Raw genomic sequence first — 14,253 nt, forward strand, 5'->3', positions numbered from 1 at the left:
CCAGCCCCCTCTAGAAGCCCTGTCATGCTGTCTCATCTGGTTTCCCTACAGCATTTATTTTTCTCAAATTATCCTGTTCATTTATTTCTCCGCTTATCCGTCACAGTCTCTCCCGGCTCTCTGTAAGTTTGAATCAAGTGATGCTGACAGATGAACAATCAGAACTGCTCGCAGCAGTAACAGAATAAGAGCGGGAGGCAGAAAGGCTTAGGAAATAAAAGCATGTCCCCTCAAGTGGTCGGCTCCCGGCTCTGGACCCTGTTGGCAACATCTGATTACAGTCACCGGTTGGTGGGGGTGAGCCCTTCAATGTCTCAGTGATGACAGGCAGCTTCAGTTCTAGACTTCAGATGGGAAACCCGCATAACTCCTCATTTTATCAAAACCCTCGGATAGGCGTGGTGGCATATGCCGGTCATCACAGCGCTGAGAAGGAAGGCTGAGACAGAAGGATTGTGAGTTGGAGGACAGCCTGGGCTACACAGCAGCTTTCAGGCTAGACTGAGCTGAATAATGAAAACCTACCTCAAAAATCATTTAAAAAGGGACGGGGGGGGCAGTGGTGCTACACCCCTTTAATCCCAGCACTCAGGAGGCAGAGGCAGGTAGATCGCTATAAATCTGAGGCCAGCCTGGTCTACAAAGCAAGTTCCAGGACAGCCAGAACCGTTATACAGAGAAACCCTGTCTTGAAAATACATAGATAGAGAGAGAGAGAGAGATAGATAGAGAGATAGATAGATAGATGATAGATAGATAGATAGATAGATAGATAGATAGATAGATAGATAGATGATAGATAGATAGATAGATAGATAGATAGATAGATAGATAGATAGATCTATCTAGTAGAAATTTCTCTACTAGAATGTTAGTGATTAAACACAAGCATTAAAAAGCAAATAGTCTTTCCTTATGATCTATCACAATTACCAAACTTAACCTGTAGGAGACTGCTTTTTGTGTTATTTCTGTAGTTGGGCCCAGCCGCCTCCTGAGCTGGTTCAGACTGGCAGGACCATCCGCTGTCCCACCATGAACAATGCCCAGGCACTTGCCCTTCTGCCCCCTTTATTTAACAGGACTTCCAGTCCACGAGACTACCCCCACCTTCAACAGCATAGCCCTTTTCAAACAGTGGGCAGGGTTAACCTTCTCTTTAGATTCCCCTAAATAGTTTTCTGTGCAGTTGTGGGGAGCAGTTAAGGAGACTCGTTGATGTAAGCAGCAGAAAACGAAACAGCAGGCCCGGCTGTGGTGGCGCATGCCTTTAATCCCAGGCAGATCTCTGTGAGTTCGAGACCAGCCTGGTCTACAGAGTGAGTTCCAGGAAAGGCACCAAAACTACACAGAGAAACTCTGTCTCGAAAAACCAAAAAGAAAAAGAAAAAGAAAACAAAACAGCAGGTCAACCAGGGAGAGAGCAACGGAAAGGGAACAATAGCGCTCCTAGGACCCCTTTAACCCTGGTGGTCTGAAGGCTGTTTGCAGTGCTAGGCTGTCCTCATAGAGGTGAGCCACATAGTGCAAGCAAACCTGAAAGCCTGTCCATGCCACACGTGTGTCAGTCAGCACAGGGCGGGATGCCCCCTGGTGTTAGAGACTTATCATCGAAATCTAAACCATTAACTACCCCTAGGCAGAGTTTCTAGAAAAGCAAACGAAGAAGCAAACTCATGCCTGCCTGAAACTCCGTAGACGTGCCTAGGACTGTGCCTTCCCAGGGATGAAAATTCAACTTAGGAGCAAAAAGGGGAAACCCAGGCTAACACAGCAACCTTTGACTAGGTCAAAGGAGGAGCTACCACCTCATAGCTGTCTTTTCTTTCTGACTAAAGAAGAGTAACATTGAACTCTTTGGACTCTTTACAGAACAGTATGCTTCCTTCTAAAACTATATAGCTCTGAGATGTCCCTCTTTTGCTTGTAAGGGGTTAGGCACACACACACACACACACACACACACACACACACACACACACACACACACCCCACAGGCTCTTAATTACAGCAATTTTGCTCATCCTAACAGTTCAGCAATGGTATTTTTCTTCTCCAGGGTCTATATTTTCTACATCTGTATTTTTTCAGAACTAACTTCTTTGTTATTTTATATGAAATCTTGCTGTAATGCTGCCTTTAGGTAGGTGAATAATATGCTAATATTTATGCTCCACTCCAATGGAAGTCACATTGGTACAATTCTTTCACCACTATCATTTGAAAAGAATGATTAATTGAAAGGCACACAGATTAAACACTTCTCAGCCTGTTCCCCTAGCAACGATTGCAGACTATTTTTCCTGAAGCCCGGGTTTCTGCCTCGAGCTAAGTTTGCAAAGCACCTGAACAGAAATTGGCATATTAGCTAATCAGTTTGTCATTCATCTCTAACGTATTCCAGAAAGCAACGCTTATGAACCTTACATCAGGGTTGAGAAATGGCGAAGGACAGGTCATCAGTGACCCTGACTTGTTAATTTTTAGGATGCAATTGCTAAGCTGATGATGAGGATCTGAATATGATTGTATCTGTGCAATGAGTCACTTACCAACTGAAGAAAAACAAGATTGTTCTCATCATTTATAATTTTCTGAGAAATCCTTGTTGCTGTGGTGATCCTGAGGCCTTTTAGTTTAGAAAAATGAAAAGTCTACATTGCTACTAGCATGGTTAGTAAATGACTAACGTATGTGATGAACTGTGACTGTGTCAAGGACTGTAACTATGCAGTTCAACAGGTGTAACAAAGCACAGCCCAGAAAGAAGATCTCCATCAAATACTGGACAAAAGTAAGGCCCAGGCACTGCCCTGTTGAGACTCTGTCCTTCACACCTATAATGTGGCCTAGTTCCATAGACAGTTTCCTCCATTGTAAAATAAGGGAAAAATAATATCACCCCTTCCCTGTGTGGATCAAAGAAACCAACAGAGCATACTTCAGACAGTATCTGCACACCATGAGCTCAGCATAACAATGTGCAAGTTGTGATGGGAAGACCCTACTCCTGAAGGTAGCACATACTTTGGTCACAGGAAAGATCACAGAAATGACACTGGTACTGACCTCAGAGCTTCCTCTATGGTGACTAGCTTTTATGGTGCCAGAAAGTGCTGTTCAGACTGGTTGGGGAGAAAAGACATCCATGTAATGACCAGCCTCAAACGATAAATCCATTGGTACAATAGTGGCATGCATAGTATGGAGGTAACCAGCATCTTTCTGCATGGATTGAAGGCCTACTCCAAAGGAAGGAACTCATACTTTGTACTGGAAACATGGCCAAGAACCCATTGTTGAGGAGTTCGTTGGCCCTAGGAGTGAACCTACTACTATTATTTTGCTTAGTGGACATAGCATCAAACTATCTTCCAAAAGTTATCTTTTTCTCCTTTTATTGAAGATAGGTTCTTTTCTCATACAATATATCTTGATTACAGTTTCCCCTCCCTCTACTGCCCCCAATTCCTCCCCACCTCTCCTCCTAACCAGATCCACTCCCTTTCTGTCTCTCATTTTAAAAAAAAGAACAGGCTTCTAAGAGATAACAACCAAACATAACAAAATAAAATGTAAGATAAAACAAAACCATCACATTGAAGTTGGCCAAGGCAAACCAACGGAAGGAAAAGAGCCCCAAGAGCAGGCACAAGAATCAGAGACCCACTCATTCGCATATTAAGGGGTCCCATGAAAACACTAAACGGAGAGGACCTATGTAGCCCCTGTGTTTGCTGCTTCAGTCTCTGTAAGTTCAGTGGATGGTTCAGAAGGCCTTGTTCTCCTGGTATCCTCCATCCTCTCTGGCTCTTAACCCTCTTTCCGCCTCCTCTTCATCCTCGTTAGGGATGCTTCTTTTTACATAAGATGGCAGCTAATGCAGAGATTCACAACTGGTCAGAGTGTGGAGAACGAGCAACTGTAGAATCCTCAGGCTTTAATGGGTCATCTGTATTGCACCCCTGCCCCATTGCTTGGGAAACAAGCAGGAAGAGGGAATGGAAAGATTGTAAGAGCTAGAGCTTCAGGAAGCCTGCTAAGAAATAATCAGTGTCTTCTGGACATGACAAGGACATTGCACTCATGATCTCACGGCAGCTCTGGATACCTGCCCAAGATCAAGCCAGTTTACGGTCCAGCATGGGCGGGGAGAGGCTCACAAGGCTCCACCCCTGGATAAGGGGCTCTTAGCAGTCGATGGCATTTTGATTACACAGCAAAGCCCGTGATTTAAGGAGGAGAGAACAGTGCTTCTGATAGTGAGTGTGTAATTTCACTTTCCACAGTGGATAAAATTTAGAAGTCTATATCTAATGTAGGTAAGAGTCATCCTGGACAATTTTCTTAACACTTTTAAGCTTCAAACTCACAGACTATTTCTCGTAAAAGCATTCTGATTTTTGAAGTTCAACTGGAGCACTCTTTTATGTTTTCCTACCCATCTTTAGCGCTCTCTCTCTCTCTCTCTCTCTCTCTCTCTCTCTCTCTCTCTCTCTTTCAAAAAAAACAGCATACAAAAAGGAATATCAAAGCAAGCAAACAAGAAAAAAGATAAAAGTTGCCAAAACAAATGTAATCAATAACCCACCGAGTTTACTTTGCACTGGCCAGCTACTCCTGGATAAGGGGACTCCCTGGAGTGAGACAACGTGAGCATTTTTCAATCCCAAGGCTTCCCTCATGTCCTTTGTCAGCTCTCTGACCCCCCAGCTTTTCATAGGAAAATTGCAGAAAGAAAATAAAAGCATAGAGTTACACTGATAGAAATAAGTCACTGGGAGCAAACTGCTTAGCAAGGTTACACGTGGCTGATGAGCTGCTGTGTCACTTTCCATAACCAGGAACCACTAGCATCTAAATACTCAATCCCAATATGCAAGGAGCTGATGCTTTATCCCTGGATATGGTGGTACCCACCTTTAATCCCAGAATCCAGGAGGCTGAGGCAAGTGGACTGAGAGTTCCAAGCCAGCTTGGGCTACACAGCGAGTTACTGGTCTGCCCATGAGACCCTAACACACATACATATATACATACATGCACGCATGCATACATGCATGCATACATATGTGTGTGTGTGTATGTATATAAATGTATATGTTTTCATTTGATCTTGTCATTGCAAACCTGACCAGTTCAATGGAGCCCCCCCAGGTCTCTTTCCCCCATTTTCATTGCTGACAGGGCCATGCTTCTAGTGTCTCTTTAGTGCATATCCCATTATGGCACGGCATCTTCAACTTGTAAGCATGTTGATTTAGAGGTAGCCCTAGGTTCATGTATCTGCTCATCCCTATTGTAAGCATGTCAGTGGTAAAATCAGCCTCACCCTGGTTTGTCTCTTGATTAAGCCCCGTACAGGGTACGATGCATTGTGGGCTCTTTTCACTTCTTGAAGGATAAAGCCAGTGGTTTTTGTGTGTTTCTTTCACCAATGGATGAAGAGTGAAGCTAAATAAGAATTAGGTTGAGTCCTTGCTGAAATAGAGGGGGAAAAAAAGGAATTGGAAGTAATGTCATCACGTAATAAATGTAAAACAGAATATCTAATGTCCTGCTCAGCTTAACAAATGGTTGTAGAAAATATGAGAAAGCATCCTCTGTGTGGACTCCATAGTGAGGAATGCATAACAGGATCCAGCAAAACTTGAGGGGAAAGAAACTGACTGCTAACTCTCCCAGTCGTAGATCAAGCCGGATGGCAAACAGGAGATGCTTTCAGTGAGCGTAGTGTGTGTTGTATGTGCGTGCTGGAGAAGCCCGTAAGAACAAATACTGAAATAAGGCAATTGGCTATTATGAAAACATTGCTGGAAAACCTCCCAAAAGGTGCTTTAGTCAGATCCTCTGAGACCAGATAAAAATTAAAGAGCTCAGAAAGAGTGGATGAGTGGAAAGTAAATACAACTGAACAGAGAAGTTGTCAGAAAGAAAAGAGCAGACGCGGGATAGTACAGCCGTGAAGTCAGAAAACCAGGATGAAGCAGAGAACATCCCCAACTCCCAAGTGCTGATGGAGTCAGGTCAATGAAAAGTTCAGATCAAATGGCTTTCCTCTCCATCACATTCTTCCACCTCAGCTGTTATAAGTATGAGAAAGTTGAGAAGTGTAAGTTACCAGAGCCAGGGGGTTCCCACTTTCCAGATGCTCCATGCTTGACTAAGATTGCAACATGGGTGTGCACGTGTTAAAATTATTTTCAAAACGGTTACAGTAAAACTTGAATATTAAAAAACTAATGTCTGAGAGTTAGATAATTAATCTCTATTCCAGAGTCATACAAAAAAAAAAAAAAAGACAAGGACAAGAAAAACGTTAAAAAGTTCACTTTTATTGAAACTGAACTTCTCTTTCCTATCTGACTAGGTTCCCCAAGATGAATGGACAGGGTACACACCTCGTGGGAAAGATGATGAGATTCCATGCCGAAGGATGCGAAGTGGCAGCTACATCAAGGCCATGGGCGATGAGGACAGCGGGGACTCAGACACCAGTCCCAAGCCTTCTCCCAAGGTGGCTGCAAGAAGAGAAAGCTATCTCAAGGCTACACAACCCTCCCTCACAGAGCTCACCACACTCAAGTGAGTAATCCTACTACCTCTGTGCTTCCTTTATCCCCCTGTGTTAGCGCCTAGGATCCGACCAATGACTAGATGGAGTGGAGCAGGAAACATCCTTCAGATACAGTGGTATAATGACTGGCCTATTGGTTTTGACATTGAATTTGACTTGTAAATGCCAGTGTCATCAAAGACAAGGAAATGTAGGGGTACTCTTAACCCCCAAAGGCAATCAGAATGCTTCTGAAAAAAAAAAAAATCTGGTCAATGAAAGGACCCACGTACTCTATTTTGGATCTTTTTTTTCAGCCACTAAATATACAAGGGAACTCTTCCTTGGAAGACTTGGATTTTCAGAAAATTATGTAATGTGATGGAGATGTTTATGTCAGAAAACTGTATAGAATGTAATCATGCTGGGAAATTGGGTAGTGCATGATAATTCTTGATAAGCATGTTTGAATTTTAACTCCACACATATTATAGTTTGCAAGACCTTAAAAGTGTTTTTGTTTATTTTGAAAAATTGAGTATGAATCTTTATATGTGTGCTGTTTGGAGAAAAACAACTTTGCAAAGGAAACAACTAAAAGTATTTTTTTTTTGAGACAATGTCTCACTGTGTTGCCCTGGCTGGCCTGGTGCTCACTGTGTAGTCTAGGCTGACCCTGAACTCAACAGAGATATGCCTGCCTCTGCCTCCTGAAAGCTAGGATTAAGGGCCTTGTCACCACACCCAGCCCAGACACTGATTACTTCAAACAGATCTAATTTTTTATATTGTTTATAAAGAGTAAACCAGAGCCTTAGAATATAGATCCATTTGGACCTAAAAGATATATTGCAGGTATTTTTAAAGTACCCTCTTTGTAAAATACATGTGACTATTACTATTCATACACTTGCCTTAGGTTACAGAGTGAAATATTAAGAGACAGATAAAGGAGAAAAGAACAAAGCAGCTGGGTTAAGATATAAATGTAAAAATACAAATATTGATCAAGGACACTGAAAAGCAGCTGACTAATCTATAACAAGAATTATTTAAGTAACGAAGGGCATAAGGCATAATGAAGGACATACAGGAAAATCTAGTCTTGGGTCCTTTTCAAGGGACCATATGGAATTGCTCTGAAGTCTTTTTAATTGAAGATTAGCGCTGATACATTAGTTAGCTAAACCACAAAGAGGAGCTGTTCTTTCTACCCTTCCAATGCCTGTGTTCCTTCACTTTGATTTTGTGTGTTACTAATCAAGGGTGTCATCACAAATTCAGCACAAACAACCAATTTGCTGCTTCCTAGCACAGGAAGTTAGACATGTTGGGGTGTACACCTGCCAAAACCTGCAGAGGTCAAGCCTTCCTTGTTTCTTCTGGATTCCGGTTGAGGCCAGCAGCACTTGGCATCCCTTGGCTGACATTACATCATTCTCATGACACCAGCCGTAGCATTAGGGACCTCCCTAATCAGCCTCATGTTAACTTGATTAAATCTGTAAGACCTTGTTCTTGCTGTGAGTATTCACAAATACTGGCAGTGTATCTGTCTGGGGGATGTGAGTCAGCCTACAACGTGACTGCAGGATAGAAGTTGGTTGTGGACATTTATTTGAAAATGGAAACAAATCTCTGTTGAATTTCAACACACCTGCAAGAGACACAAAAAAAATTAAATAGTAAACTGATTTTGTGAGAGAAAAAAAAAGATGGTGAGCCAAAGTGTTGTGAAGTGAGGCCAAGTGTGTGTGTGTGTGTGTGTGTGTGTGTGTGTGTGTGTGTGTGTGTGTAGTAGGCCTTAAAATATCTCTCTACAAGAGATAATAATTGTCACAGTCATGGTGTGAAAAGACAAGTGAAGGCAGGCAGAGGGCAGGAAGTCACATTAGTCCTTCAAGCTTATCTGAAATGAAGAGGTGAAGACGGGCAGCCTCCAGCATCCTCCCCCATCCAGAGCATCCTGTCAGGTCATCTGCAGGACATGCTGGACACATTAACTAAGTGACACCTTGGGCCTTAGGTGACAGCAGACAATGATTGCTACTGCTCACCACTATACACAGAGATGAGGTGAACAGACAGGAGAAGGGCTGTGAGGAAAACAAAGAAAGCCTTGGGGAGGCAAGAGACAGGCAGATTCTGAACTCAGCATTCCCTGTTTTGCACTAGGGACATTCTACTGAAAACTCTTCCCAGGAAACACATCCCTTGAAATTAATTCTCCTTTGCTTTCTACATAATACTCATTCACTAACTTCCTGGGTCATATCTAGACATCCATATTCTTTTATTCCCCACAAGTTTTAAGAGCAGAAAGAGACTCTCAAAGAGGCAAATAGTGACTGCTCACTGGTGTGTCCAGCTTTATGACATTGTGACGTGCTGTCATCTACAAAGTTCATGCTCAAGAACCGTGTAATTGAGTCACCAAAAAATGTCAATGTTTTAAGTAAGTTTATGGCTGGTTTTTTTTTTTTGGGGGGGTGCTCATCTGAGGCACATGTAGTCCATGTACCACAGGTCAGACATTCCTGGAGGAGGATGTTGACGTCAGTGAAATGCTCAAATTGAGTGTGTGTAAGTGAGGTCTATTTCTAGTCTCCAGACTGATGGAAACTCAAAATGGAAATCAGTTTATTCACAAATTTTAAAAAAAAAAAAGTGTTTTTCATTACTCAGTATAGAGTTTCATCAAGCCTTCTCTATGTTGAACCCTATTCCTCAGCGGGCCGGAGAATGTCTGAGCACTGTACAATCGTGCCTTTCTTCTCTGTGTGAACATGACATTCCCCACAATTATTCCTAAATCTACTTATCAGCATTAATTTCTCCCTGTCCTGTTTCATGAGTCCCATGTATTACCACAGTCTACATATTATGTTTCCATCATACTTAGTCACATACGCTCATTTACTGACGTCTAGTTTAACCATATTGAAGGAGAAAAAGTCAAAAGTGTCATGATTTGGACTCAATCCTGTCTTATTCCTTGGTGGTGTTTTGACTGGAGTCATTATTTTTCTAGAAGTTTGAAGCTTTTAGTCCCTCATGCAAAAAAAAAAAAAAAAGATACCCAGATCCTGGAATTCTAGTTCCCCCAAAAAAAGAAAACTATATTTATGTTCCTACTTCTTTGACATTTAAGTCAATTTTTTTTCCTCCTTCCTCCTCAACAATTCACAGCTTTAGGGATGAATCATAGACATGAACCAAGATAACTAAAATTAGTCAAGTGGGATGGGGACAACATTGTGTCTGAGGCTTTCTACTCCCCTCTTCTCTTGGAGATGGAGAGAGCACTCCTACTCTTCCTTCCATTGTTTTTCCTCTTGTTTTCCAAAAGCATCTCGAGAATTTGTTCATGCGTCAGCCCCTTAATGTTAGTGATTGGGTCTTCAGCACACCGAACCCTACAGGCAGGTGAACATTCTGAAATCAGGAGAAGGCTTGACGGTGGAGTTCGTCTTCGGGCTTGCCGAGCTCCATAGTAACTCCTGTCTCTCTCACGTTCCTCTCCCTCGTCACCCCACTGACCCTTCACTTCATCCCTAGCTTCTCCTTCTTCTGTGATGAGCTGACAGTGCACCTGTAATGACATTGTCCCAAGAAAATTATTATAATGTTTTCCCAAGAAGCTCCTTGAATATTCAATAATAAATTTTCAGGCAAGTAAGGAAGAAGCTTGGGAGTTAGAGTTTTTTTTTTTTTTTCAAAACACATCCCTGCAGTTCAGCTCTGAAAAAGAACATAGGTCTTTTATCTGGATTCTTTATAATTTTGTTTGTTACCAAGCTAGACTGCAGAATGCTATAATGTTTGGTTAAAATCATGCCCAAACCAGTCTTGAATTTTATTTCACTCAAATATGCTATAGAAGAAATGTTCTAAAATGATACTAAGTGAGCTGCCCTTTAAAACATTCTAAAAGTAGGTGGGGTTTGTTGACACATGACTAATCCCAGCAGTCAGGGGACAGAGGCAGATAGATCTCTGTGATCTATGTAGTAAGTTTCAGGCCAACCAAGGCTATCTCATGAGATCCTATCTCAAGAAAATGACAACAACAACAACAAATAATAATAATAATAATATGAGATACTCTAAAGTTCAGTTCAAATACCCAGTAATCCAAAGCAAATAATGCTTTAAAGTTTCCTCATATTTTTTATCCCTTCATCCCAGCATTAGGTGAAAAAATTCTCCGGCGGGGGGAGAAAATAGCTTCTAAAACCACTGAGGAAGACCCTTGGCTTTATAGTGGGACCAGTCTGGGCTCTTAGCAATTTACACAGAGTGACAACACATGACTTCAAAGGGGTTCGTGTCCAGTCCTGTATTTCAGATGGTTTATCCTCTTCATCTTTATTTATTTCCCAACTCCTCACTTTTTGATGGATAAATTAATTACTATTCTCATGTCATGACCAAATAGACAACAAAGAAGCAACTCATGGGAGGAATAGTTCATTTTAGCTCACAGTTTGAGAGGGCACGGTCTGTCCTAGTCAGGAGATATGGCCACGCTCACAGCACCTGGAATTCCTTCCATCTGGACAGTCCATAAAGCAGAGGGCTATAGCTGGTCCCCTTTTCCTCTTTTGTTCAGAATGGGAGCCCATTCCGTGAAGTAGTATTATATTACCCTCAGTGTGGGTAGCTCTTTCCTCCCCACTTAAACCCCTCTGACTACAGCTGTGGTTGATATATTGTATACCTTAATAAACTTATCTGGGGATCAGAGTACAGAACAGCCACTAAATTAGACATAGAGGCCAAACTGGTGGCACGCACACCTTTAATCCTGTTACTCGGGAGGCAGAGATCCATCTGGATCTCTGTGAGTTCAAGGCCACACTGGAAACAGAGCCAGGCATGGTGGCACACACCTTTAATCCCAGAACTTGAGATCTTATGTCTTTGCTTGGGAAGGACACACGCTTTAATCCCAGGAAGTGATGGCAGGAAGCAGAAAGGTGTATAAAGCGTGAGGACCAGGAACTAGAGGCTTTTAGGCAGTTCAGCTGAGATCCCTTCTGGGTGAGGACTCAGAGGTTTTCAGTCTGAGGATTCGTGGAAACAGGAGTTGGCAAGGTGAAGTTGCTTGTGGCTTGTTCTGTTCCTCTGATCTTTCAGCTTTCACCCCAGTATCTTGGCCCTGGGTTGTTTTTTTTTTTTAATTAATAAGACCTGTAGCTGGAGAATTTTTCTCCAGCTCCCACTGCCAAGTCCCGCCAGTCCCAGAGCCCACTTATAAAATAAACACACAGACTCTTACATTATTTAAACTGCTTGGCCATTAGCTCAGGCCTATCATTGTCTAGCTCTCACTCTTATATTCAGCCCATTTCTATTAATCTTTACTTTGCCACGTGGCTCGTGGCTTACTGGTACTTTACATCTTCCTTCTCCTGGCGGTGGCTCCAGCTCGTCTCCCTTTCCTTCCTCCTTCCTCAATTCTCCTCTCTCCTTGTCCCGCCTATACTTCCTGCCTGGTCACTGGCCAATCAGTGCTTTATTTACATAGAGCGATTCCCACAGCAAAGACCATTTAAGATTCATGTTACAGCCGGGCCGTGGTGGCGCACGCCTTTAATCCCAGCACTCGGGAGGCAGAGGCAGGCGGATCTCTGTGAGCTCAAGGCCAACCTGGTCTCCAAAGCAAGTTCCAGGGAAAAAAAGGCGCAAAGCTACACAGAGAAACCCTGTCTCGAAAAAAACAAAAAAAAAAAAAAAGATTCATGTCACATACAGCCTTACAGATATTCCCATAGCTGTGCCTCCAAGGTGATTCCAAATCCAGTCAAGATGACATTGACAATGAAGATGAGCCATCGTACTTGGTGAAACGTCAAGTATCTCTTTCCCTTTGGCTAATGGCTCAACATCTCTGAACAAATCTCAGGCTTTCAGCGTGAACAGAAGCTCTAAGCTGACTCCTCCACACCTAGGCTGTGGCAGCCAGCGTTAGTAGATCCCAGCACTGATAGTTGCTCAATGACCCCTGTTGTCTGTAGATGTCATTGCTCATCTACATGCAAGGTCTCTGAGGAACTTCTTGGCACTAATGAAGAAAATATAAGGATGAAGCATAGAAAGAAAAAAACGTTTATTCACAATTTAAAGACAAGGGAAAACAGTATTAGCAAGTAAAATGGCCTTGAGAAATGCCAGTATTCAGCTTCAACTTTAAAATGAAGGTCTGTCTCAAGAGCATAAAGATTTGTTTGTCTTTGTCTAAGTCTCTTTTTTCTTTCTAGACGCACTGTGTCCCTGTTTGTTCCTCGCACTCCACATGCCCCTCCTACCCACCGACTGTTCTTCATGTTGTTTCTCTTCCCAGAAAAGGAAGAGGGTGGAAGAGACTGGAGCATTGCTATTTTTTTTAACCAAAGATATGAGCCATATTTAAGAACATAGCAATATACATCATCCATCTTGGTCCTAAGTATAAGAAATGTCTCTGCTCTTTTGTTGTCTGGTTTCCCTGAATTTTTTCCTATTCCTCTCCTACCTTTCCCAGAGCAGAACTGTGACATAAACTAGCTCGCACTTCATACAATCATAAGGAGGACAGAAGAACACAACCTAACACTACACATTGTAAATTTACATCCTCGGTGACAATAATACTTGCTTTCACTGTCCCCAGGCTTTCCAACTCCCTTCTCACTTTCCAAAATAATAAATGGGGAAATGTTAAAACAGGAGCATCATTCTTGCTCATAGATAAATTATCACTTGCTTGTAGGCAAAGATCTGTTCAACCCCTGCTGGAATGAGCCATGACTGAACAGAGCAAACAGCTAGTATAAGGAACCGCCTGCTGCTCCAATCCCTGGTCACCAGGCAAAGCCTCAAAAAACTGGTCCTTCCCTGGGATTTGAAAGCCCACCTTCGGATACCATTAGTCCGTTGAATATTGTGGTCCATCCCCTATCCTATACCTTACTATATGGTTCCACTTTTAAAAGTCTATATTAGAAGGAAATTTGCACAGATTGAACTGTCTTAGAATGACCTTGGTCCCAGCAGAAAGAGAAGCATGTGTGTGTGTGTTTAATGGATGTGAAAAGAAGCTTGAATACACAGATTAGAAAGCAAAAAAGATGTTTACATCTCTTTGGGATTCTTTTCAATAATTTTTAATTGTATGTATACATGTGTGTCTGTGTGGGTATGTGCACGTGAGTGTAAATGCCAGCAGAGACCAGAAGAGGGCATCAGATCCCCTGGACCCAGAGTTAAGGATGGTTGTGAGCTACCTGATGTGGGTTCTGGGAGCTGAACCCAGGTACTCTGGAAGAACAGCAAGAGCTCTTAAGTGCTGAGCACCTCCCCAGCCCAGATACTTACATCTTCACAAAGTTCTCAGTACATGACTGAGCACAAGAGTTTTACACACGTACTTTCATTTTGGTCACCACAACTCTTTACATGTGATTTAGGTACTTTTACAGGGGAGTCATCCGAGTCTCACTGAGACTGAATAATTTGTCCAAGGTGAACTCTCAAGCACAGTAAGAGTTAAGATTCGAGCCTGTGTGCTTAATGAAGAAAAGACAGAGAGCTGGGTGGAATGGACAACTTACTAAAATCACAGTGAACTGTTTATGAAGGGATTTTTAAGGAAGGGAAAAATGAAGTCAAAAGAGTGTAAACAGCCCAGGAAAAAGAGAAACTGAAATTAGATA

The 14,253-nt window shown here is 42.4% G+C and overlaps 1 protein-coding gene across 1 annotated transcript in view; it reads left to right on the forward strand.

The window, feature by feature from the left end:
* LOC131923646 (disks large-associated protein 1-like) overlaps positions 1-14,253 on the forward strand; it is a 156,169-nt gene that overhangs the window by 73,722 nt on the left and 68,194 nt on the right. Inside the window, exon 2 of the mRNA XM_059278779.1 lies at positions 6,371-6,585. Within this exon, the coding sequence (XP_059134762.1) occupies positions 6,371-6,585 (215 nt within the window). The remainder of the gene's footprint in view (positions 1-6,370; positions 6,586-14,253) is intronic.

This window comes from Peromyscus eremicus, chromosome 13 (assembly GCF_949786415.1).
Source record: "Peromyscus eremicus chromosome 13, PerEre_H2_v1, whole genome shotgun sequence".
Classification (NCBI taxonomy): Eukaryota; Metazoa; Chordata; class Mammalia; order Rodentia; family Cricetidae; genus Peromyscus; species Peromyscus eremicus.